At 38.8% G+C, this 26,874-nt stretch overlaps 4 protein-coding genes across 5 annotated transcripts; 2 read left to right on the top strand and 2 right to left on the bottom strand.

Annotated features, from left to right (window-relative positions):
- The first annotated feature begins 376 nt into the window (after positions 1 to 376).
- Positions 377 to 19,794, top strand: LOC146452662 (F-box only protein 21-like). The gene is made up of 13 exons (XM_085097435.1): positions 377 to 629; positions 3,738 to 3,971; positions 5,932 to 6,056; positions 7,173 to 7,483; positions 8,262 to 8,348; positions 9,381 to 9,433; positions 10,996 to 11,140; positions 12,185 to 12,249; positions 13,329 to 13,443; positions 15,420 to 15,548; positions 15,843 to 15,910; positions 18,701 to 18,858; positions 19,016 to 19,794. Exons 1-13 carry the CDS (start codon positions 448 to 450, stop codon positions 19,162 to 19,164), a joined length of 1,821 nt encoding a protein of 606 aa, XP_084953561.1. The 5' UTR covers positions 377 to 447; the 3' UTR covers positions 19,165 to 19,794.
- Positions 19,413 to 22,617, bottom strand: LOC146452661 (3-mercaptopyruvate sulfurtransferase-like). Of its 2 annotated transcripts, XR_014859663.1 has the most exons (3): positions 22,053 to 22,617; positions 20,700 to 21,225; positions 19,413 to 20,592 (listed from the first exon to the last, which is right to left on the bottom strand). XR_014859663.1 is itself a non-coding variant. In XM_085097440.1 (2 exons), the coding sequence occupies exons 1-2, from the start codon at positions 22,495 to 22,497 to the stop codon at positions 20,795 to 20,797; spliced, it is 876 nt and encodes a 291-aa protein (XP_084953566.1). In that variant the 5' UTR covers positions 22,498 to 22,617; the 3' UTR covers positions 19,413 to 20,794. The 2 variants fall into 2 exon arrangements, 1 of the variants encoding a protein (XP_084953566.1); XM_085097440.1 differs by having other exon boundaries at positions 19,413 to 21,225.
- LOC146452660 (rab-like protein 3) lies at positions 22,515 to 24,877 on the top strand. Its single transcript, XM_085097443.1, has 2 exons — positions 22,515 to 23,962; positions 24,435 to 24,877. The coding sequence occupies exon 1, from the start codon at positions 22,614 to 22,616 to the stop codon at positions 23,376 to 23,378; it is 765 nt and encodes a 254-aa protein (XP_084953569.1). The 5' UTR covers positions 22,515 to 22,613; the 3' UTR covers positions 23,379 to 23,962; positions 24,435 to 24,877.
- Positions 24,752 to 26,874, bottom strand: LOC146452659 (uncharacterized). The gene is made up of 2 exons (XM_085097445.1): positions 25,666 to 26,874; positions 24,752 to 25,464 (listed from the first exon to the last, which is right to left on the bottom strand). The coding sequence occupies exon 1, from the start codon at positions 26,789 to 26,791 to the stop codon at positions 26,087 to 26,089; it is 705 nt and encodes a 234-aa protein (XP_084953571.1). The 5' UTR covers positions 26,792 to 26,874; the 3' UTR covers positions 24,752 to 25,464; positions 25,666 to 26,086.

Here is a 26,874-nt window from a genome sequence, read left to right as displayed (position 1 = left end):
CATAACAAAATTAATATTTTCCATTTGTGCTCCTTTGAATTTTTTTCATTGAGCAATGTTTTGTTGTTTGTGAGGTCTTGAGAAAAATCTGAAGTGCTTGTTGAAAGGATTATGACACTATTTTAGTAGCTTTGATTCTGGCCTGATACCGGACTTGTTTTACACATACAGTGACATTTTAGACCAATACTTAACGGCCTAACTACGGAAAGGGCAGCTAACCAACCCCAGTTTGTGAGTGGGATCTGAGAACTTTGGTCACGGCAAAGGTACTAAGTCGATACTAAGTCCCTAACTGCTAGAAGATTAAAACTACTTTGTTTTAGAGGAGTAAGTTTTTTTAAAACAGATTTTCCCCGAAGTAATCTTGAGTGATAGATCCGTCTGATCACTGGCAACTTGTTTTTTTTTTGCGGGGAGACTGGTATCTAGTAATCTTTCTCCAACATGGAGGACGAGAAAGAACAAGTAGAAAGCAGTTTGTTGCTGTTGGCTGATGAACTGATTGATATGATTCTCTCCTACTCTTTAATGGATAACAAGGATTTGTGTCGCTGTGCGCAAGTTTGTAGACGGCTTAATGTCATCGCAACAGGAAATGAGTTATGGAAAAAGAAGGCACGGTCGAGGTAAGGCGCTTCTCATGCGCATTTGGTCATACAATTTTCAGTGTAAACGCTGTTGTCAGATGACAAGACAAGACAAGATGTTTTTTTTTTTTAACCCAGCTCAGTTTTACATGACATAGGTTGAATTTACATAGGCAACTAAAACAGAATTCAACTAAAGAAAGTAAAATAATTTAACAAATAGATTCCATTTTGCCGTGCGTCTGTGGTGAGATCAAAAAAGTACGCTACGAGCCGCATGCGAGTTGCGTGACTGATGTTCTCACCACGTTTTGACGTCCCCTGTACGTTATCAGAGTACAGACCCACGGCAAAATGGAATCTATTTGTTTTATACAATAACCAAGACATTTCAACACATTTCGTGAGCGAGCATCGCATTGCCTGAGCTGAGTCAAAAACTTTCCAGCAAACTCAGTTTTAGACTTAACTACACACATGCAATTGTGATCTTCTAAATTAGAGTATAATCCGAAAGAATTTCACTAACAATATTTTCAAAACTAACCTTTATTCCAGAAGAAAATCCTGACCCCAAAATTTTACAGCATGCAAGTCGCTTCACTGCGATTTGAAATCGATTACTCGCCATTACCGGATTTCTATCAGCGACATATTTTTCGACAAATATTTGCTTCCTTTTCATCTCACAACAAAGTTCCAGCTTTCTTAAATCCTGGTTGAGGTCACTCTCAGAACGGTCTTTGTCCAATTTTTTATGGGGCAGTTTTCCTTTCCTGCGAAAATTTGCCTGTGTTTGTCCGCTACTCGCATAAACAGTTTGCAAAACTTTGTTGACCAGTCTCTCTGGCTGGACTCTAGACTCTGATCGCGTGCGCCGGTAACACCACTCGATGACGTCAATCGTGCGTCTATACTCTGATCACACACTCCTCTAGACCAATCAAAACGCGAGTTTTACACAGTTCATTGTATAAAACAAAATATATAGAGAGCGAGTTGGGATCATCCAACTGAATAGCAGGGCTAATCTAGTGGATGACCCCAGAAACAAAATAACGTACAATTACAGACAGAATTAAGAATATATTTTTTATAAAAAGGATTTCTTTATGCGGCAAAGCAGGTAATTAATAAGAATAATAATTAAGTATAGAGGTCTTAACGGTTTGACGAAATATTCTAAGGAATTCCAAAGGCGAGGACCAGCGAATTTTAGGGAGCGTAAGCCATATTGAGTGGTATTAACTGAGGCTACATAAAGATTTCTGTTACATGATTGTCTCAAATGGCAATGAACAGAAGATGTAAATTTGAAAAATTCACTGAAACGGGGGTAACAGTTTGTGTGACCACTGATAAATAAAAGAGAGTTGTCAGTCTGCATGGAATAATCCTTTTGCATCATGGCCATCTATAATACGAGTAACACTTGAGAAGGATGTATTTTCTCAGCCAGTGATGCAAGGTAAAGGCGTAGTATTACTCAGGAAAAGAAGGTCAGATTTTCTTTTTCAATTCTGAGTACACCTGTATCACATTTTAGTTCAGTTTAGTTTGACAGCTTTAAAGTGTATATGACAGATTTTTTTTTATTTGCTTGATCGAATCTTCTTGTTATTCTCGTATGAAAATCCAAAAAATAAATTCGCTATCGATTTTTCTTCCCTTCGTTTGAGGCGGTCAAAGACGTGAAATTTCACTTCCGGGTGTGTACAAACCTGCACAAGGCGGGAGACTAGGGATAGTGGACCTGTGGCATCAATACAAGAACGCCACTTTAGCGGATTCTCTGTTTCAGTGTTTTTCGTTATGCAAAGGAAGAAAGATGATGCTGCAGTGCGTTGTTTACGGCTGCAGCAACACGAAAGACGTTAAAAAGTGAAACAGAGAATCCTGCGAACGAACAGGAACGGGATGCAAGTACCCATGCGAGATGCTTACCGTCATGTTTCTTCTAAAAATACACTCGTTGGGACATTTGGAAAAGGTGGCACATGGGTGGAGCTTAACCCTATTTCTGTAGCATGAAGCACCAAGGAGTATTGCTACTCCCCCCTGGATGGCATATCGATACTAGTCCATCCCAGGCTAGGGTTACCCCCAGCAGTATGTCGCCAGTACCCCTTTATACACCTGGGTGAAGAGACAATGTGGAGTAAAGTTTCTTGTCTAAGAAAACAACACAGTATTAAAGGGGAAGTATCACGGGAATTTTGACCTTTTATAATTATTTGTAAAAATGGTGTGACAACACCTTCACTTAGTTACAAAATAATAATTGTATAACATCAAGAGAAAGAAATCAACTGAATTTTTGAAGGGAAAAACTCATGACCTGCTCTAGTACATTTTGGGAATGAAAACACGAGAACTTGAAAACAGTTAGCCTAATTTTTTTCAAGTTGCAGTTCATTTTAACCCAGTCCATCTGCGGCCAGAGACACTCATCGGTTGTCTTAGTATACTGGGGTGATAATTTACAACAAATTTGAATAATACTTTTAGGTTTCTGTTGATAAGATAACATTTTGAAGATTTTGATACAACACCAAATTCCTGTGATACTTCCGCCTTTAAGACAGAAACCAACCTGCATTTGAATCACCAACCACCCAATCCCGGGGGCTGGTGGGGTGGTACTACAAAAAAAATTGGATAGGGGTGTGCAGCCCACTTCCTATAACCCTTACCCTATTTATGACCAAATTCTGCGATTTTCCATACCCTATTTATGACCTGACCAAAAATTTGATACCCTATTTATGACCTGATAGTGTCTGGTCAACTTCAATTCAAAACCGCTGGAGCCCAGCGCATGACTGGAGCCCTATTTATTACCAAAATGGCGGCAAAATGGCTAAAACCGATACCCTATTTATGACCAAGGCGGCTGAAAAACCATACCCTTTGGCGCCGCACATACCTATATAGCCCATATAAGGGAGTACCCCCCCCCCCCCCCCCCCGGTCCCAATCTTCCCATCTTCCCACTGTTAAGATCAAAAGTCAGAGGCACTAACCAGTACACTACCATGCCTCCACTGCAACAAGTAAGGGGGACTTAAAAGAAAGTGACCACTTAATACATGTACAGGGCTAATGCAGGACCAAACTACATGCCTTTTGATAATGTTTTACTTATAGATGGAATTTTTGGAGAACTATTCCAGAAGATAACTGGCCAGAGGTATACAGAGATCGAATGGTTATGGAAAGCAAAATTCACCATGCTTTGCAGGCTACATCTGAACAACATTACACAAGGGCTGATGTCTGCAAGAAAGATCTTGAAACTTATGTACATTTAGCAGATGAGAGTTCTTCCCATTCCTGTTATGTGGATGATGCGTTATGTGAACTTTTACATGGTGATGTCTGGTAAGAACAGAAAGTGACAAGGAGTAATAAATTATTATCCTCACTCCATGTTAAGTAATTTTAAATGCAGAGCACTACTATTCAATGGGGAAGTTGAGGGAAGGCAATACAGTAACATGTGTTTAATATTCTGTCTGCAAAAATATTTAAATTATTTGATGCCAAAAAAAAAAAATATAATACATGGTAATTAATTTATATGTACCAATATTATTTGTTAGCCTATGTAAAGAAATTTTAGCCTAAAGTTTATTTTTCTGTAGCTATAAAATATGTGTCATTTATAACACACTACTAGCTGCTTACACAAGTAGATACCTACTGGTGACTATCTGGAATGTTAAATAGAAGGAAGATCCTCGCAGTTAGTACACAACTTAAGCAGTTGCTAAAAGAAAGCCTGAAAAATATTCAGGCTTGAACAGGATTCAAACCCATGACCTCTGTGATGCCGGTGCAGTGCTCTACCAACTGAGCTATCAAGCCAACTGGGAACTGGTCATATTGTTAGTTCGTAATTTATCGGTGAAGGATGATCAAAATTCAGGCTTGAACGAGATTCGAACCCATGACCTCTGGGTTAGAATCCTGTCCAGGCCTGAATTTTTTTCAGGCTTTCTTTTTGCAGCCAGCTTAAGTTCCATAACTGCAAAGATCTTGCTGTGAGAATCTTGCTTCTATTTAATCTTTCATCTGCAGTTCAGTAAGTAAGCTCTTTACTTTAAGAGGTAACACTAAATAGTGTTGAAACACTTGTCTAACAAAACTGTGGCCCTCAAGTTCAAAATATGTGTTTCATATATTATAATGATAAATATTATGAAAGTAAACTTAATTTATATAGTGCTAAAGTTATAAAATATTCTAATTAAAAGCGCTTTACAGTACATAACTTAAATCAATATAACAAAGCGGACTTATGTGAAAATTATCATAACAAACGTAGACATACAAAGGTATGTCTTTAACTTTGATTTAATATAAAAACATTCGGACTGGAACATATATCGAGAGGGAGTTTGTTCCAAAGTTATGGCCCAGAATGTGCAAAGGCCTGATCACTAAAGGTCTTGTGATTAGTTTTTGGCACAAAAAGAAGGCCCTGGTCACAAGAGCACAGGCGATCGGCTAAAATGAAATGGGGTAACAGCAGTTCTTTAATGTATTGTGGAGCTTGATCGTTAACAGCTTTATAGACTAAAAGCAGGAGTTTAAAGATCACATGATAAACAACTGGAAGCCAATGTAGGTGTAATAAGGCAGACAAGATGTGATCAAATTTAGGTATACAAAAAATTGATCAAGCAGCTGCATTAAGCACTTTCTAAAGAGGATCAGCTTGATATTAAGGAATGCCAAAGAGAAGAGAGTTGCGATAGTCCAAATGTGAAGTTACTAATGCATGAACAATAGTTTTCGTCGACTCAGGATTGAAGAATTTTCAAATTTGGTGGATTTTATATAACCCAGCGAAGGCCTTGCTGCATGTTTTGGCAACGTGAATCAACATGGACATGTTAGAATAAAACCATATTTATTTGGAATGTGAAAATATTCATATCTTCAGGGGATTCATTAAGGGCAGGATGCCAGGCAATTTGACCATCCGTGAACATAACTTTGCCCAGCTGCTTGTAACATCTTGTCTGACTTTTTCCATAAAAGAACAAATCCAAATTAATTATCCTGCCCAGGTGTACTGTCTACCTTTTGCCCAGCTGTTCAAAATCTTAATGAAACCCCTTCATCTCCCCCCACAGAAGGCTCTTTGGTTTGATCCTCTCCCCTCCTCCCCTCTCTATCCCTCCCCCCCCCCCCCCTCCCAATCCTGACCACCTCTACAGAAATTCTAGTCAAGACTCGTGCCAACTTTGGCTTTGAGAGTTCCCTCCATGAAGGAGATATGGATATTTTCTGGAACAACACAATCCAAACTTTTCTTTTATCCTTTTGTCTGCAGCAAAGTCAATCTGACCCACAGATATTATGCAAGAAAAGTGCGGTCCCATCTTAAAATCCACAAACTTAAGGCTGAGTGGGAGGAATTTCTAGCCTTACCTGATGATCAGCAACATCTTGAAAAGGGTAATTAAAAATGTACAAGTCATGTGTATGTTTTTGTTCAAAATTTCTTTTGGTTTAAAAATTTTCAAACCAGTTTCATTTTTATTTCCCTCTGTCTCAGATTATGCCAATGAATACTGCACCAAGGAAAAAAAAAAAAAAATGAAATTGGTTTGAAAATTTTTATACCAAAGAATAAATCAAACCACAACATATACAAGAAAAAGAAACAAGAATTGTCTATTATTTTAACAGTTGATTACTTCTTTTTTTGATATTGGGTGGTGACAAGAAATACTCATTGTTCCAGAGATACCAAGGGAACATTGAATACTTCAGTCCACTAATGTGCACAATTCGAGCAATCAAAATAGATTCAAATGTAATTACTGAGCCTTGTCAGTACATTCCCAACTTGGCCCACCAAAATATGTCTTTGTGTCTGCAGGTAATAACATTATTGTAGTCAGTGCAGTGGAAGTCAGCTTTGGAGGAAACTTACATCCCAGGGGGGATACTCGGGTATAAACGTGACAGGGGGGTCTGACCTATTTTTTTGGGTCTAAAATTTTCAGCTCCTGTATTTTTTTGGGTTGAAGATTTAACCATGTATTTTTGTGGGGTCTGAAAACTCTGCGCGTATTTTTTTGGGTTCGAATTTCTGCCAGGCTAATAGTTCTTACACAATTCAAGCCAAAGTTCCCGCAATATCCGAAAGGCAGCAAGGTAGTATGTATACTGTTCTTAAGATTGCATTTTTAGGGTATAAAAGTCATGTATTTTTTTGGGTGTAAAATTTCCAGTCTTGTATTTTTTTCGGTGCACAATATAAGGTCCATGTATTTTTTGGGTGCAAAATATTAGGCTCTGTTGGACCCCCCCTGTCACGTTTATACCCGAGTACCTCCCCTGGGACTTACATATGTTTTAATAATGGTAATATTTTGTATTTTACTTGTGTCATCAAAAACAAGGATAGAACCACTTTTGGTTACTCAGGTGGAAACACTTCAAGCCAACTTTCCAACTTCCATCTAGTTGTGACTTGGTTAAGTCACTTCTTGTGTTTATTAATGTACTTGCATTGTTTGGTGACTATTTGACCAAGGTTTTAAGACCTTTCTTAAACCTGTGTAGGTGCATTGTTGATTGCAAGATGGATTCTTAATGAGGAGGGTATTGAAGAACAGGACACTCTTTTGGAAGTGGAAAATATGGCTCAAATGGTTCGAGACAGTCTCCATGGTTACAGCAGTAGTCCGAACACTACTTTGCAAATCCCACTAGAAGAAAGGATGGCCACAAGGGATGAAGACATTCCAGCCATCACACACCCTATAGCTTGTTTGAGAATACTGAACTCTCTTAAGCATGTGTTATACCAACAACTACAGTTTAAAGGGAATGTTAATGAATACTACAAAAAGGAGAACTCATTTCTTCATCAGGTAACATTGCCTTTATAACCTTAAAAAATTCTTGCATTCAAGCCAGTCCCTGTTACGTACATCCTTCTAAAGTTTGCATCTGGGCTCGGCTGCATGCAAAAACGAAATAATAGCTAACAGGTAAATTAAGCCACACAACTGCAGCGTAACTGGTTTCTGTAGTATGAAGCAACTAGGAGTATGGCTCCTCCCCTCCCCTCCCCCAAAAGGGATAATAATATAATAGTAATAGGGATAGTATTATATCCATATGTTAAGGTTCCCCCCAGCAGTATGTTGTTGGTACCTTTTTTATACACACAGGTGAAGGGAGCCATCGACGGCAACTGGAAGTCAAATGTTTCCCTTTTTGGCATGGTTTTGATCCTCACCATGGACGGGAAAAGCTCTTGTTTTGATGTTTGTTGTTTGACGTTACGAAAGTGATGATGTCAAAATGCTCCAAAAAGGGAAAAATTAGATTTCCAGTTGCCGTCCGTGGCTCATGAATATCTGTGCTTAAGTTTCTTGCTGAAGGGAAAACAACACAACAAATTTATCTAGAGACCAACCTAGCTTCGAACCACCAACCGTCCGTTCTTCCAACCAAGTTTAAGTTTGAAAGTCCAACAGGCTAACCACTACACCACCGCATCTCCACATAAACTAAAATATTGTTATTTCTAATTAAATGTTCTGAAACAGAGCACTAACCATTTGCAATATATTTATTCTGATTATAATTGATCAAAATGCTAAATCAATTTGATGTGGTAATCAAGTTCGTATTTTGTGGTAGGTGTTAAAGAATCGTACAGGTAATCCCATTACTCTGTCAGTCCTGTTTGCTGCAGTTGCGAGAAGACTTGGAGTTCGTTTAGACCCTGTGAGTATACAGCTAATTCAATTGAAGGTCTTGGGAGTATAACTGACCTACATTTATAGTTAACAATTAGATTATTAGCTTGAGATTTCTATCACGTTCGCCCTCATCAACTATCACGTATAGAAATTGAGAGCGAATAATTGTTTTAGTATAAATCTACTAGTCGGTCAAAACTAAACAAGTAAATTATCTATTTCCTCATCGCAGACACCTCAAAAACGTGACAAAGCAGCCGCCATTTTGTTGAAATCCGCTACTTTCTATCTATCACAGAATAGATAGCGAGTAGCGTAGCCAATTAGAGAACGGCATTCGTGATAGAACACTAGTAAATTTTTATACTAATGCTTCTTAGATTTCTTTTTGTTTTTTTTTTGCTCAGACTTGGCAGATTTTTTTCATCAGGAAACACTGCCCCAATGTTTTATCTCCTGCTTTGTGCTTTGTTTGTGATAAAAATAGAAATCTTGTCCGTGATCATGGGTTTTTTATTGCAAACGAAGAGCAAAGCGTGAAACATCTGGGGCAATGTTTCCTGAAGGAACTGAGGAACACACCCAAAAAATCCAGTGAATCTAAGCTAAAATAGCAAAAGCAATCTGAAATTGCAGGGTGATACAGGTAGTATAATTTATTAATACCTTTGTTAACCTCTTAACCCCTAATATCAAAGGACAAATTCTCCTATCTTATCCCCATATTTAAAATATCAAGACAATTTACCTTGGGTGATCATATCCTTAATTCTCATGACTTCAGGGATTGAACAAGCATTGATATTACAAGGAGAAATTTGATGTTGATGATGAGGGAAATGGTTATGGTATCTTCTCCATTTCCATGGTACTGCCAACCGTGAAATTACGACCAAATTACGAGATTTGCAGCTACCTTTATACTACTACCTTTTGGTCTTGTAGCATATGCTTGAAGCTTTAAAATTCAACAACGACTGACAAAGTACAAAGTTCACTGCTTGTTGAATGTAAGATAGGTAACACTGATTTTTGTAAATTTGTTGAAATTTTCCAGGTAAATTTCCCCAGCCACTTTTTGCTGCGATGGAGATCTAATCAGGATCCAGAGTATGTTATACACAAATAAGTTGTCGTGTCTGTGCACTGTATTTTCTTACATATCGGCCTGGTTAGTTTGAACCTTTTGCCAAACTGAACAGGTTAACCTATTTTACTGTACTTACAAATAGGAATGATAATAATTTTGGAGGGAGGAAGATGGTGGAGTTATGGTTTAACCTCGGAATCTAAATTATTCCAGATTATAAGGGGGTTAGTTTCTAAAGAATCTGTGGTACTGTGTTAGTGGGGGGAGGAAACATTTAACCGTTTAACCCCTAATATGGGTCTTGACAATCTCCAAGCTAGCGAGCCATGCGAGGCAGACGTGCGAGGCACTAACGTTAGCCTAAAAAACACTCCGGTTAGCCTAAGTAGCACTCAGGTTAGCCTAAGTAGCACTCAGGTTAGCTTAAATAGCTCCCCAGTTAGCTTAATGGTTAGCATTTATGTTGGGGGTTGTTCATGCCTCGCACATCTACCTCGCATGCCTCGCATGTCTGCCTCGCATGACTTGCATGCCTCGCTGGCTCGCATATTGTCCACACTCCCCTAATATCAAAGAACAAATTCTCCTATCATGTCCCCATACTTTTCTTATAAAAGTTTTGGGGAGAAGTTATAATTAAAATATCAAGAAAATTCACCTTGAGTGATCATATCCTTAATTCTCATGACCTCAGGGGTTGAATAAGCATTGATATTACAAGGAGAAATTTGATGCTGATCACTGTTAGGGCTTAAAGGGTTAATGTGTGGTGTTAATTTATTAACAGAGTTGATACGGTAATTTGGCCACTTTAAGAAGATTTAAGTGCTGATGTTTCGAGCGTTAGCCCTTTGTAAATATGGTGAATCCTTTGATGAAGGGCTAACACTCGAAACGTTAGCACTTGAATCTTTATACAGTGGCCACATCACCCTATCAACTCTGTTGATTAAACCACTAACATTCACTCCAGATTAGTTCCATTTGGTATACTGGCTTACTATCATGTTTTAAATGTATTTCTCAAACTCATTAATAATTCATCAAGAGAAAACAAAGAAAGTCACAACCGTGACCGTGGTTTGGATATGTGATCCTAATCACCAAAAAATTTCACCAACTTTAGCCTTGATTTTCTCCAAGAATTATGGATCATTTGAGAAGCCATATCAAACACTCGAAAGTGTGTTTCATCAGATATCCAAACACCTCAAAGTCGTTTAAAATACTCGGCTGCGCCTCGTTTTTTCAACCTACTTCTCAGTGTTTGGTTATCTGATGAAACACACTTTCTCGTGTTTGATATATTACTTCAGTGTGACGTTTGGGCTTTAATTCATGGTAACAATTTTGTGTAATTACTTTTGCTGTAAACTCAACCTACTGAAGCATAAGAAACTCCTTTAGCTTTGGTTCAAGGGCTTTAAACTAGCACCACACTGTTATTGAGGGTCTGCTGGGCCTATTCAGGGGTGGTGTTTATTAGACATGTTTTCCTCTCTTGTGCTGCACTTAAGGACACAGTTAGGACACTGTTAAGAGTGATAACATTGTTTTCACAAATTGTTTCTTTGTTTTAAAGGGTATCTGATGCAACTGCTTATAAGTACATCGACTGCTTTAATGGCGGCAGATTTCTTTCAGAGCAGCAGTGTTTAGAGTTGCTTTTATTGGGAAATACAACGCCCAATAGGGATACTGTTTTTGTCAAGGCAACAGCAAGACAGGTAGCTATACATTCAATGTAATCCTTTTATTGTCAGTTGTTGAACCATCCACCATACTTAACCTAAAACCTGTTTCTCTGGTATGTTGTTGTACAATACTTACTGTTATGGGCTCAGATTGTGAGGTGGGGAGCACAAGACAGTTGATAAATGATCAAGTTGTTACCAAGAACTTTGCTTTCTTAACTCAATCAGTGTATTTTTGGAGAATTCATAACAAAGGGGTTTGGTGCCTTTGGAGCGGGGGTTGTGCATTGATGAGAGCTCTCGCCTCCCACCATTGTGTCCTGGACCATGTTGGTTAAGTTTGTGGTTCGATCTTGTTCCTTTCGACATTCCAGTTTGCCAAGGAAAATTGTGGATGAAGAGCCATTCTGTGGATGAACCACTATTTTATTTATTTATTATTCAATTTACATTGGACTACTTGCATCTCTAATGTTTGGGGCAAACTGTGCGTTAGTGATTCATTTTTCGTTTTCCAAATTGATCTGTGAAAGATTGATGCTTCAGTCTTGCATTCATGGTGGGAATGGGAACAAATGCAGGTATAACTTGAGGATAGAAGATCTAAATAGCTGGTATCACCCACTACATGTAAATCAAATAACATTTTTATTAGGTTTGTTAAGTTTGGGGCAATTATTATTGGAATTAATGGGGCAATTGTACATTAATTGTTTTGTTAACTTTCTGCATGTTTTATGTTGGGGAGTATTAACTTAGGGATAACCTCCTTACTTCCCTTTCAAGATGTCTTTTTCTTTGTAATTTAGGTTTGCATCTTGAATAAACTATGTATGTATGTATGTATGTATGTATTTTACAAATTATTTGCAGGGATAATTTAATATTTCATCATCACAAATGGCAATGTTATGTCACTGATGCCATTCCAGTCCTCTTTGCTTCCTGAATTGAAAGAAACTTACAGTGATTGCTTGAGCTTTCTTTTGTGATGAAACCATCCAAGGGCATTAAACTTCATTAAAATGCACAGTCATTCATGTTGATGATGTGGTAGTCTCTATTGTCAACTTGCAGGTCTTTATACGCATGGTGGCTAATATCGTCAATAGCTACAGGACAGGAGACCAGCAAGATAATAAGTGGGTACATCTGTTATCGCATTTAAGGAGACAAATTAAAAGTAACATTGTTCCACGTTTCGATGTTTCAAACATCATCATCAAGAATGAAGAGAACGTTTATAATAATCTGAGTTGCTAAAGACTTGGGTTTGAATAATTGAAATCTAATTTTTTACCACAATATTGTTTCTAATCTCGCAATCTGATTGGTTAATTTTCCGTTGTCGATAAGAGTCTACACAACGCTGCTCACGTCAATCAGCGCGCGGAAATTTTGACAGTTATTGTAAAAATTTTCTTTGACGTTGATATTGTGGTAAAAAACAAATCGAATGTGGTTTAGTGTTGTCTGCACTCTTATCGACAACAATATTCGTCATCACAGTGATCAAAATTTGTTGCGGAAGGTGCACAACATTTTGACCACTGTGATGATGAATATTGTTGTTGATAAGAGTAATGCTAAACCACATTCGATTTGTTAATGACGGCATTCCTGCGGGCTTGCTTTTTATGCAAATAAAAGATGACCAGAGACGATTATCCGGCAAAAACTGAGGTTTTCTTGTAGTTACTTCTTTTGCATTAGTATTAGGACTGATTGCAACAGTTTTTCTTACATCCCCCTTCCTCAACCTTAAAAGATGATGTCTTCATTGCACCCTCTAGTTTATCCAGCAGTAAAAAATGACAGTAAGATTCAAACCTCACTTTTCTTGTTTATCTAGCAGTGCTGACTCTTGCTAGCTGAATATTTCTGTGTCAACTCAAATTTTAAAGCCGATTAAATTTTGTCGGTGATGAGATAGTTGGTGTCTTCGATAACCCCGCTTTTGCCAGGCAAGGTGGGCCTTCTTCGAACAAACTTGTTTTGACCAATTTCCTAAATAAAGAATATATAGGCTGATATTAATTATTTCTGCATTGAAAGGTTTCCCAAAATGGGAGTATTACTTGGGGAGGAAGCAATGGCAATGATTTGATTTGGGGGGTGGGGGGGGGGGGGGTTGGAGCAGTCAGTTGAGAGTTAGCTATTATTGGGGGTCAAAAGGTGTGTTCTGCCCAAGAAAAATCTTTAAAATAGTTTTGTGCGACAGGTTGACGGGTCTGCACTCTTCACTGGACCTAGCACTGTTTCTTGACCCAAATGATGAAAGCAGCAGGTTTCTTTTGGCAAGAATACAAGTTCATTTGGGGATAGACTTAGAGGAGGTACTAAGTTGTTTTTTTTTTATATGTTTTTTCCCTGCAACCTAGTAACTACAGTGGAACCTCAATTTAACAAGGTGCCAAAGGACTGTGGAATTGGTTTGTTATGTTGAGGGTTCATTATATTGAGGTTCTGTTCCATACATTTTAAAAGGCCGGGCTGGAGAGTATTGTTCGTTTTACGGAGGGCTTGGTTATGTAGAGGTTTGTTAAAGTGCCTATGAACCAAAAATTGTTTTCATTTAGTTTTAAAGTTTACCTTTAAAAATACAGGTCTCCAAAGTTTGAGAACTGTAGACTTAAAAATGACGATTTTACAAGCCTTTAAAGTTGTGCTATTTTACTCTCAAAAATGGTATTTGAATCGCGCGGCCAAAATACCACGTGATATCAACCTCTGACGTCACTTTGTTGCCACATTCTTTCCCGCAATTTGGAGGAAAAGAGGCAGCGAGGGCGGTATTGCGTTGCTGGTACGCCAAACCAGCAAAGCTGCCAAAACAGATCGTTTACCCCGGGTATACGAATGTACCAATTTCCCGCTGATCCGGCTGTGAGGGCCAAATGGGTCCAGTTTGTCCGTAGACATAGGCATGATTTCAAGAACCCGACGTCAAAATACACTTCACTCTGTTCCGCTCATTTCGAGGATTCGTGCTATGAACGCAGTTTATCCGTTCTAAGCAGCATGGAGGCCGCGGGGATGAAAGTAAAGTATTGCCTGAAAAAGGACGCGATCCCAGCGAGGGATACTACTACTCCACCAGGTCGAGAAGAACATAGCGAGCGAAGTAAGCACATTGGCAATTTCCCTGCAGCAACGGTACTCTAGCGAACCTACTAAGTTCTCGACTTTGCATTCTGTACATTGGCACCTGAAAGTATGAAGTCAACGTTAAAACAGAAATGAGCTTACAGCAAAAACGTCAGGCCATTCAAAATGAAAAAAAAGATCTCATATTTTGATAGGTCTTTTGACGATCGAAAGATCAGACAGCCAGATTCAGGATGTAAGATCAACGAGTCGCAAGCTCAAAGTAAATCCGTGCGCACAGGTTAAGAATATAAAAATACCTATACTGACCAACTGTTTACAGGAACTCTTTTCTCATATCGCGCTTTCAGCACTGTTGGTGTAAGGCCATCTTCGTTTAATTCTTGGTCGACTTCGATTTCCTCTCCCGTGTTCTCGTCGCCAGCGTCAACTTGGGCCAGAGGTTCGTCTTGATATGGCGTAATTTCGCTATAAATTACATCGTAATCTTCATCGTTTCCCTCTTCGACATCTTCGTCCTCGGGGTTACCGGACATATCTGAAAATTTGCTCATTTATGAATCGCTAGACATGTTTCCTTCCAAGCTCGCTCACTTCCCAACAAGGCACTTTGACAACGCAAACAAGCCCGTGGCAATAAAGTGACGTCACGGTTTGGTGAATTTGGAAAAATCTCGGCCCATTCCCCTGACCATTTTTTAGGGTAAAATAGCATGACTTTGAAGGCTTGTAAAATCGTCATTTTTAAGCCTAGAGTTATCAAACTTTGGAAACCTGCATTTTTTAAGGTAACCTTTAAAACTAAATGAAAACAATTTTTGGTTCATAGGCACTTTAAACTGAGGTTGCACTGTATCTAGCCCAGAAAAGCAAATGTGATAAAGTTTGTTTGAAGCGTCAAAATGAAATGTCGTTTCTGTTTTTGTAGTTTTCTTTTTTTGCGTAGTAGTAGTTTTCTTTTTTTTTGTAGTTTTCTTTGATCACTTCTCACTTTCACTTTGGTTTTTATTTGAGTTGTTTCCAGTAAATTACTGTTTTCTTTATAAAGTGCCCCCATTCACCTGATGTCTCCTTCATGCCTAGTGCCACATAAGACCTAAACCGACCTAGTAACGTATTTTAATTAAAAGCCAATTTGAAATATCTTCCCAAGGTATCTTATTCAAGAAAATATACGATCTACACTTGTAAAATCTTTTCACAGGCAATTGAAAGTTTTGAAGCATTGTTGAGAAATGCAGTTTCAATTCGCAAAGGAATTGTCAGAAATCTTCTTGAACGAGCCAATCAGAAGAAACTTGATGAGGATCTCCCAGATGGCACCCTGCAACCAGTATGTTTATACCAATATCTATAAATTAAAGTAATTTGTTATTAATACTTTATTAAAAAAAAATAAGTTGCATGTATTTATGTATTGTTATTTTACTTACTGTACTTAAGTATTAAGTCCATAATTATATTATTATGAACGTTGGCACTATAGTAGAGCTTTACTAATATTATAAGTATTTGATTATTTTAAAACTTTCAAAAATGTTAAAAAATTGTATGGAATTTAATTTTGCCATGGTCATTAATTTTAGATTTTCTTTTACTCTTTTTCCCCCTCAATTATTAATCTCAGAAACTGAGATCTGATCCAAGCAACTTTGAAGTTGGGTTTAAAGTTGGAATGGTTATGAGGCATAAGCTGTGAGTACAATGATATTAAATGAAATATAATTTAACTTGACCACTTTGATCCAGGGCTGTCAACCTCACACGTCTTCAAATATGGAGAATATGACTTCCCCGTCCAGCAAAGCGCCTTACAGAGGCATCGCATCAAGGCTAAATTCACGGGGGGGGGGGGGGGGGGGGGGAGGGGGGGTATACATTTAACAGTACCAGAAACAACGCTACACACTTCAGATTTTCTTGTCAGGAAGTCGGGTCTACGACAAATAGTAAACTTCCTCAATTATCTGGGAGATTACAGACATAAATCTGGAGAAATCAGGCTCCAAATCGGGAGATTACAGACATCAATCTGGAGACCACGAGATATGGCTCAAAATCTGGAGATTACAGACATAAATCTGGAGAGCGGGAGATACAGTTCAAAATCTGGAGACTCCCGGATTATTGGGGAGAGTTGACGGCCCTGCTGATCTCATCTGTGTCTTTCTGTACACTACTTAACCTGTAATTTTTGTGCACTGAAAATGCATCATGGATCAGGTTCTAGTTCATGTTCATTTATTTCACACTATTGATATAAAATTGACATAGAAAGAAAAGTATAGTTACAACAGATGATTACAAGATAAAATAATTACAGTATAGATTATAAAATGTGTGTGGTGGTCAAAGTAGCAAAGGCTTTCTAGTTGACCACCACCTACTTGGTTTTTATTGCTTTGGTTTTTATTAGAGTTGTTTCCAGTAACTTACTGTTTACTTTATAAAGTGCCCCCATTCATCTGATGTCTCCTCCATGCCTAGTGCCACATAAGGCCTAAACCAACCTAGTACCTACCTACATAGACTGATCAACACCACCTACCTACTACAGACTACAGACTGACCAAATAAAACATAGCCATTTTGAGATGCCATTTCCTTCTGGTCCACACTCGCTAGAAACTATGACGTGTCTTCTTACGAGTTTAAAAAGTTTGGTTCTCTGGCTCTCCAAATGAGTGGTGCTGTCAACTGAAACAAAGGCCGCTTTCCATTGGCCAGACTGGTTAGTTTGTAAATGAAATGGACCAATAAGGATAAGTTTTATCCTAGTCCTTCGAATTTCTTCAAAATAGCATGCACTATTTTCGGAGTGATTATTTTTCAAGATTTTGCAGCACAAGCCATTCACAATTATGCACTCGATTTACAGTGTGGCTGGTCAGTTCTGGCAAATTGAAAGCACTTTGAGATGTTGCAAATTTTGTTTAAATTTAATTACATGTAGTATTTTTATTAAATCTACTGCTGGCACTCTGGCAACCTTCTAACAATTCCAAAAAAATAATCATAGCACATAAAACAAGTAATAATAATAATAGTAGTAGTAATAATAATAATAATAATAATAATAATAATAATAATAATAATAATAATAATAGTTGCCCCCGCAGGGTTTTGGCCCAGAGGCCAAAACCCGAGAAGGCACCCTAGGATTCCCCGCGTGTATACATAAAAGGAATTTCAAAATGTAAGAAAGTAAGTACTGTAAGTAAATTTGTTAGTATGCGAAAAAAATCTCGATTTGATCAAACTAGGCGCGCACGGTCATCTTGGGTAATATTTCAGCAAGCGCGCAAGTTGCTGTCGGGTAGCTGTCATTCTGCAACCATGAGGTCTTCGAGCAGCGTTTGACGGTCTTGTGAGCAAGAGTTTGCGTTTCGTCGTCCTCTAGCAGCATTTCGAGTTCTTTCTAGCAGTGTTTCAAGGACTTGCAACCACGAGTTCACATTTCGCCATCATTTAGCAGCGTGTCAAGGTCTTGCAACCACGAAGTCACGTTTCGCCATCTTCTGCATCTTTAGCAGCCTTTCCAACCACGAGTTCACGAGTGATTTATTTGAATTCAAAGGCATTTAACAGCACTGAATAGAATCGCATTTCAACTATTGCGTTTTGCCATCTTCTTGCAGTGTGTCAAGGTCTCGCAACCACGACTTCACACCTTTCGCCATCTTTAGCAGCCTTTCAAACCACGAGTTCACATCTTCGAGCAGCAATTGAAATAGATTTATATTGCCTGACTTATACATAAATATACTGCAGATGATTATATTTTGATAGATTTATACAGTGTTGCAAGTTTAGTTATTTTTGTTGTTATGGTTATTATAGTGATTTTTCCCAACAATTACTCAAATATTTAATAACGTACAATACATTCCTGTTACATGGAATATTAACTTTACAATTGAAATGAATTTATATCAACTGATTTATGGATTATATATTGTAGGTAATTATACATACTATACGTTGCTGTTTCACAAAACAAAACTGTATGATGACTGTGATAAATTTCAATGCCATATTTACAGATAAATATGCTAACCAGTTACATGGATGTTAACTTAAATAAATATTCAAACGTTTCTTTTTTAAAATTCGTATGCACAGTATTTATATCCAGTAAAAACCATATACAGGTGTTAAACAGATCTTCAAAAGCGGGGGCAGCTCTAGTGAAAACTATTACTAGTAATAATAATAATAATAACGTTCTTCTAGAGCGCAGCTACATATTCTCAGCGCGCTTAACAAAATATATGTAATATAAAGCTAAAAAGAAAAAAAAAGATATCACACCATTTTATACAATCAAAGTTGATTAAATGAAAATGTATTGAGCTGTCTTTTAAAAGAAGCCAAAGATGGTGCATTTTCAGTGCCCAGTCTAACCATGATTTCTGTAATGTAGTAAATTCTCATTTTTGGTATTGTTTGTAATCATTACTAACTACAACTTTTTTGTGTATTTAGGTATAATTATGGATGTGTTATCTTTGGCTGGGATCCAGTTTGTAAAATGGATGAGTTGTGGATTCAACGGATGGGCGTTGACACCTCGCCTGGTGGTCGTAATCAGCCATTTTACAATGTGCTTGGAGATGATGGCTCACAAAGATATGCAGCTCATAGTAAGTCAAATTTTCAAATGAAAAAAAAACTTGTCTTTCTCAGCATTATGAGTGCAAGAATCCAAGAACAAGAGTATGTGGCAAGTGAAGGGAAAAATAATTATCCATGTGACTATTCACACATCTGTGTTCCCTGCCTTTGTTTTTGTACTTGCAGTAAACTTAAGAGAAGATCCCAACCAGCCGTTCAACCCACATCCAGAACTTGGAAAATATTTCAAGGGCTTCACTGGGACACGATACATACCAAATGAGTGTCTTCAACAACAGTACCCTGAAGATGTTGACGAGGAAGAGGATGTTTGAGTTCTATTTTGTATCTTGCTTGATGAATGACACAAAATAGACGAGTCCTTTTGAAAACCAGTTCCCTTTTAAGGTGAAAACATTTAAATTGTTGTAGCTGTTTTGGAGGCATGCCCCTATAAGATTTTCCTAGAAATCGCTTTCTTAGAATAAGACCAGGTGCATTTCTTTTTAAAAGTTTTTACTGCCCCCAAAACAGCTTGTGTGTTTAATTTGCATTGATAAAGATTTCACCAAGTGAGGCACTGTGATTAGCTCCTGTAGTTGCATTTTATTGGTAAGACCATACATTTGGCCTAGACTCTAGAATTTTTGTAACTGGAATACTTAAAATAACTTAAACATCATTAGGTGAGAAAAGATATAACTTCATACAGAGTAGGTGTGCAAAATACAGTGTACCTTAATTATGGGTTTTATATAAATATTATTGTAAACATTTCCTTCTAGAATGTATTGTAGATATGTAAATTCTTGTTATGTGTAAACAAGTGAAATTTAAAATATTTAACAGCATGTATATAAACTACACTCCTAAGAATGATGTTTGGGGGGATCAGCTAAGGTATTTTGTGGCCTGTTGTAATGTTATTTTAATGACAAATCAGGCATAAACTATGTAGATACAGATAGATACAGAAACAAAGGAAAGAGGGATTCCAGCACACATGAGAGGAAAGTGCTAGAACTGCTTCCTCTTAATATTTAATGCTTCAATTCTCCTCTTCCTCCCCTTTTTGAGCCTGTTACACAAGCTGGACAATTTAATTTAAATAATATAGTTTACTGAAAAAACCCTTTTTACGCAACCATTGTATTTTTGAACTGAGCTTCTGGTTCAGGAGTTGGGCAACCAATGTATACTTTAATCAGCTGCGTTCCCAGGCCAAATTGCAAACTGTCTGTCCAAGGCTTTAGACTGAACGTCATAGCACATCTTCCCAATCAGCTCAACAGCTGACATCCTGTCCCGCTGTGCACCAGATACAACTGTAGACTAGGCTGTACTTTAATACTAAGTAAACTATCTTATCTTAGTGGCTCAGGATTCTTTGAAAACTGATTTTCAAGAGAAGGAAGAAAATAGGAGTACTTACCAGGACTGAAGTATATTATTAATAAAACATTATTTGACAATTTTCTGGCCTAGTTTCTTATATATTCATTAAAGCCTGTCCCAGGGATGAATACACCTAGCAGTTACACTTGTACTCAAATATTGCAGATTTTTAACGCAGCTTAAATATGCCAAAAGTGCACAGACTTTTAACCTTAATTTTCTGACCATTTCAAAGGACCTCAGATGTCAATAGTATTCTCCAATCCTCAATCTGAAGGGAATTATTATTTAATGACCTCACATGACAGTTTTATGAGAGGGGAGGTGTAACTACTAGTACAAATGGGAAGTTAATAAGATAAAACATCCTCAGAGACCCAGGGGCAGGCAGTTGGGCCAAGAGGAAGTCAAAACCGGTAAGTTTACAAGAACAAACAAGTTTTGACTTCCTCCTCGACCTGAGTCAACTATCTACCCCTGGGCCTCCAAGGATGCACAAAACTGTTTCTGTCAACAGATCATGACTCCCCACTATCATTTACTGTTTTCAACTTTCCCATGTTGGACTGTTTAGTTCTTTTTAATCATATCAGGAGATGCTCTTTGACCCCACTCCACCCATGAACCATCGTACACCATTGTATCTCTCTTTCCGCAGAGATACGAAGCCAAAGCTACCACGGAGGCTGTGATTCCAGACCCACACGTTGTGATGAGAGGTTTTTTAAGATCAACTCCCGCATCTTCAAACACTTTCTTCAACTCCTCTGGAGTTTTCATGAGCTTTGTTTCTGGATCCAAACACTGAGCATAATGCACACTTTTTGAATGTGGAATGTGACCAGACGGAAAGTTTGGGCGTGGTTCTGGCTCAGTCGCATGGAATCTACCAGGAGATCGAGCATCAGCAACATCACAGTTTTGTTGTGATAAATTGGCCTTCACAAAGCCAAAGTCACAAAACATGCCTGTATTTAAAGTAGCTTTGAATGGGCCACCATCTGGTTAGAAACAAAATACAAAGAATAAAGTGTTGAGTTCCCGGACACTTAACTCTTCCTCGTGACTCTTATGTCATTGTTTGTTCATTTTTCATCAACCACTTGCTTGAACCAGTCCCTAAATTGAAGTAAAATATCAGCAGATGGAGATTGATTCAGTTGGGAGTGTTTACCATACCCACTACATGGTAGAACATAGGAATTCGTAGGAGGAGGTAGTCCCTAAGCAAAAATTTTTGAAAGAAAGCATGGTGTTGAGGGATGGGTCAAATCAAAAAACCTTCAGCCAGGGATTTATAGAGCTTGAAACGCTAGCCCAAAACAGATCAAGATGGCGGGCTGCGGTTTCCATGGACCTATGCTCCACTGGGAGTAGCAGGGAATAAGTCAAATCAAGTCAGGGGTTTATGGATATGAAACAAAGAGAGCAGGGAATATTCAATAAATCATTCTAAGTGAATCAGGCATATTTTCACATAGGATCACTGTAATGATCAGTTATATCAAAGGAACAAAGTAAGTCGAAGTGTAAAAGTGAGGTTATGGATAGTCTACCAAAGCAGGTGTCCATCACCAAAATATAACGCTACAAATGGAAAACTGATATCCTTGACAATGAGAACCACATCCCCAACTCTACAACTTGGTAATTCCCGCTCCCCTATACAATTACCTATTTTCCCGTTCACTATTAAAGCTGGCTTAACCAGTTCTTATCAGGGGGTCATTACTGTACCCCAAAGTACCCCCTCCACACACCCCGCCCCCCAAACTGCAAAACAAACATCCATATTGTGTGGTGTCATATTCTGCTATAAATCGGGTACCTTCAACTTTGGTTTTGCTTTCTGGGCCTAACTCAATTGGATATCCCTCAGCACACCACTTCGGAAATCCTCCGTCCAAAATCGATACCTGTTCGTGACCGAATGCACGTAGCATCCACCAGACCCGAGGAGCGGAGAATAGACCAGATTTCTCATTATTATCGTACACAACAACGTGGCTGTCATTATGGATTCCAAGGCTTCGTACGTAGTTCGAGAAATCTTCGGTGCTTGGTAGCATGTGCTCATAGGGGGAGGTTTTATCAACACAGTCATCGATGTCAAAAAATTTGGCTCCGGGAATCCGATGAGCTAAAAATTCTTTTCTCGGGTCGCGATTTTCGTGCGGGAGGTGCCACGACGCATCCAAGACTCGGAGATGCTTTGCGTTTTGAAGCATTACCTGGCGAAGCCATTGGGCTTTTACAAGAGTCGAGATAGCCATTTTTAAACTGAGAAGACAGAGGTTATCGATGGCGAAAATCCGCAGGGCGTTTGTATAGGCTGCGAAAAAAGACTGGTGGCTAGTGTCGAGTTTCCTCGCATGTGATACGTGTCAAAATGGCTGCCCAGGAAAAGGTCAAGATTTTAGTCGTTGGTGATTCGGGCGTTGGAAAAACCTCTTTAGTTCATCACATTTGTCACGACGAAAGCATTTCAAACCCAGGGTGGACAATAGGTTGTACTGTGGAGGTGAAACTGTATGAATACAGGGAAGGCACGCCAGGAATGAAGAGTTTCTTTTTGGAGTTTTGGGATGTTGGTGGCTCTGCAAGTCATGAAAATAGTCGGTCAATATTTTACAACGGCGTCAATGGACTGATTCTTGTTCACGATTTAACCAACAAGAAGTCATTTACGAATCTTAGACGCTGGCTAACGGAGGTGTTAGGCTCAGGAAGAGAAGGAAACAGTGTTTTGTATTCAAAGCAGGCTAAATCCCCTTCCAACTTGAACAAAGATAAATGGTTTGAGTTTTCCATCGATATGGGTGATGATTACGACTGTGAACAGTTTGCAGGAAACCAGATTCCTGTTATTATCATTGGAACTAAACTAGATCAAGCAGGAACTGCAAGAATTCTCACCTCATCAAGAGGATTAAATCTTGCTGAAGAAATTGGAGCTGACATGATTAATCTTAACTGCACAGATACAAAGCAGTTGAAGCCAGGATCTCTTAATGCCAGAAAGTTGTCTGCTTTCTTTGATAAAGTTATAGAAAGGCGATTTTATTCTCGTGAAGTGCCACAATTTCAGCAGTCATTTGGCATGACAGAGTCGTCAAAGTTTTCTGATCGTTCTACTAAGCGTAAAATGGTTTGAGTTACCTTAGCGCACCTTTCAATAACATGTGAAGTCTGAAGTTTTAATGCAACCATTCATTTTGGACAGCTGTCAATCAGTCTAGCAGACCTCTTTAGCCACCATTACATGTTGAAACTTTTAGCTGAAACTTGTGTGCGACGGCCCTGCAAAACAAGTTTCAGCAGGCATTGCACTATGTAGCATAAAATGTCGAAACTTGTTCAGGAACGTTTTCACCAGATTCCTGCAAAATAAGTCTATACCAGTTCCATGCCCTTGGCCAGTGAGCAGGCGGTTTCTGATTGGCTTACGCAGTGTAGCGTGACAAGACCAAACAAGACCAGTTTCATGAAGTGGTGTTACATGGTGAGTTTTTTCACCACTGCGACCGTTGCGAGCCGTTGCAGAAGTAGAAAGCGGTTCTACTTTTCTTGAAACTTCTTGCAATGGAAGTTAAAAAACATTTCACAAAACCATGTTACACGGTGCAACGCCTTCTGAAACTTGCACACAATTTTCAGCTAATAGTTTCAACGTGTAACGGCAGCTTTAGAAACAAAGTTATTTGGCTCAGTGGGGTCAAAAGGTCACATTCATATGTTGTGATTGGTTGGTTTTAATCCACTGTTGGTTTTTGTATTTTTGCGGTCAGTCAGTTGTTGCCACAATTAGCAGTACAACATGCAAAGTGTTAGTTGGGTTTTGAAGTACAGAGTTTGCATGTGTTTGAAAGGCGCAGTAATAACATGTTTCTTAGGGACAGTCAGTAGGTGAATTATTTTTGACATCACTGTAAGGTTTCTAGACTGTTCATGATTCCCTGTTTTGATCACCAAGTTCCTTTAGCTGCCATGAGTAAAATCTGGAGAGAGTACAAAATTGCTGGGGGTAGGGGGTACCCATATTACACATATGGTTTGAAAATCACCAGGAGCATAAATTATTTCCTCTTTATCTACAGAAAATTGGAGCGTTTTTCTTTCACACAACACCTGTTATAGCGTGCGAGTACAGATGCCTCTCATCGCCCTGAGGGATGTTTCATGAGAGCGAACGCCCCTCTGGGGCCAGTAGCCATGGGAGGCGGCTGTATTCACAGGCTACACCTGTTAAAAATTAATCCTTGTTGATATTCCAACCATTTTTTTGCTAGTTGTTTCACAAAGTTCTTCTCTCACCTAGTTTGAGCCTGATAATTCTCAGAGAGAAAGGCCATCGTGGATTGTCTGAGATGTATATCTCTAACAAATTCTTTATTAACATTATTAAGCTCAAACTGTTAACATCTTTGTGTTTTCTGCAAGTTGTTTATTTGTATAGTAAATAAGTAATAAGTTAACATAAATGGAGTGGGGTGGGCTTGTTTTCTGTATACTCCCTGCACTTTCAACTTGTACTATGACATAAGCACATCTGTTTAACTCAAAGAAATACTGCTAGACCCTTCACAGAACTTGATGTCTTGGTCTCTCATTATATGTAATAGAATTCAAATATACAATACAGCTTTCTCTTTGGCTAAGTCCCTGTTTTAGAGGAAGCTCATAAGTAAGCTTACAGAACTGCCTAGGTGGAGTATTGGGAGTTAACCCCCTTTCATGAGAAGCTGAACATTTTTATAGGATCCCTCCATATGTTTTTACAATTTTATCGTTCAGCATGCTATATATGCTCATTTCACAACTCCCAACACTTCATAGGCTCCATTTCCAATGCTTTTGGGTTGGGAGACGACCCCAAAGGTAGCTGGAAGGTAGCTGCACCTTTGCTGGAAACTTGATGTAGGTCATGGAAGATTACGCGTACTGGTGTAGGAGCAGATTCACTACATTTCACTTTCCCCACTATTTTTGAACATACACCCATACCTCAAATCCTAGAGAGGGCTTCCCTGTAATCGACGTTCTGGTCAGAACATTTTGAAAATGCCTAAAAGATACCAGTATGTCATATTTTGTGGACATGGTTGTAATTTTTTTTTACCTGTAAGGGGAACCATTTAGGATGAAAAGTTGCTTTCCTGTCAATATTTTACCGGCTTCTACTCTAAAAGGTACCTTAGGGAGTACCAAACCAAGAACCAATGATCACTCCAGTCTACCACCTGGGTCACATGTTCTTACTTCAGCTCCAGTACTTTTTATATACACATGGGACGGGGAGGGGGGGGGGGGGGGCGGGCTACCACCTATATTAGCATACATCACATGCATGTGTGGCACCAAAGCTTAAGGTTATGGATTTTTGAGCTCTTGGTTTGAAATAGGGTAAAGATTAAAACCACTTTGGTCTGAAAGTCTACCACCTAGGGCACATGTTCTTACTTCAGCTCCAGTACTTTTTATATACACATGAGATGGGGGGGGGGGGGGGAGGATACCACCTATATTAGCCATACATCACATGCATGTGTGGCACCAAAGCTTAAGGTTATGGATTTTTGAGCTCTTGGTTTGAAATAGGGTCAAGAGAAAAACTATTTTGGTCAGAAAGTCTATAAAATTGGCATGGATTCTAGAAACCAGGTCTGAAAATGGATACTGCAAAATAACAGATTGGTCTGAAATGGGGTCAACCCCACCAAAAAATTATGCAGAGTAACCACCGCCCTCCAGGAAGTACACCTACAAACACAGTTTCCAGGTATTGGTGCAAACTACCAATCAGAAAGTTCTGACCTTATCTAAGTATTTTAGGTCTAAAGTGAGCAGAAATCCTTGTATGAATCATTCATCCTCTGTTGAAGATTTGTGTGCACGCAGTCTGCGTGACTTGACCTTCCTTTTCACAAACTCAGCCCCATCTTGCTGTCCTCCCACAGAACCTGGTACATTCTCTGAACCCTCCAAAGTAGAGTCTGTTGTTTCATTCTCCTCTAAGGGGTCAAGACAGACGGTATCCCCCGGGGAGTGTAATTTCTTATCGTCTGTCTGCGTTTTTGGCTCTCTTTTGGGTGTTTTAGCAGGTGATACACCTATCTCATATTCGGGCATAACATTGACACCCTCTACAATCTGTGACTTTGGATGGACTTCCCCTACTTCTTTTTCATGCTTGGTGGCCGACTTTGAGAAGACATGTTTTTCTGACATCACTACATCTGATTCTGCGCATGCGTCTGTGCTGGGATTTTGTTTTCTTTTACGGATCTCACCAATAAACGAGAAAGCAACATGTCTGTTTAAGGCATCACCAGACAGGCCAGTGTTTCTGTCAGTGCCGTCGTCCTCTAAACTGTACTTAGTCCACTTATCAGGGTGCAACACATGATCAGGGACGTGCTTCGGCGCTCGAGGTGGTTTTACTTCCGAGTCTGTTTCACTCTTTTGTGCAGGTTCGAGCTTATCAAGGCTGCCAAAAATCGAATTACTACGATCTTGGAAGTCTGAATCACCACTAATACGCATGAATTCATCCTTTTTCTCCTCCATTTTTGCAAAACACTAATAGTGTTTTTTACGTGTGAATCCAACGACCGTCCGCCATATTAGACAACTGGGTACCAGATCTCCTC

This window comes from Pavona decussata, unplaced genomic scaffold (assembly GCF_977016875.1).
Source record: "Pavona decussata unplaced genomic scaffold, jaPavDecu1.1 SCAFFOLD_366, whole genome shotgun sequence".
NCBI lineage: Eukaryota > Metazoa > Cnidaria > Anthozoa > Scleractinia > Agariciidae > Pavona > Pavona decussata.
The sequence above is the reverse complement of the archived record's forward strand: the minus strand, read 5'-3'. Positions and strand labels throughout refer to the sequence as shown.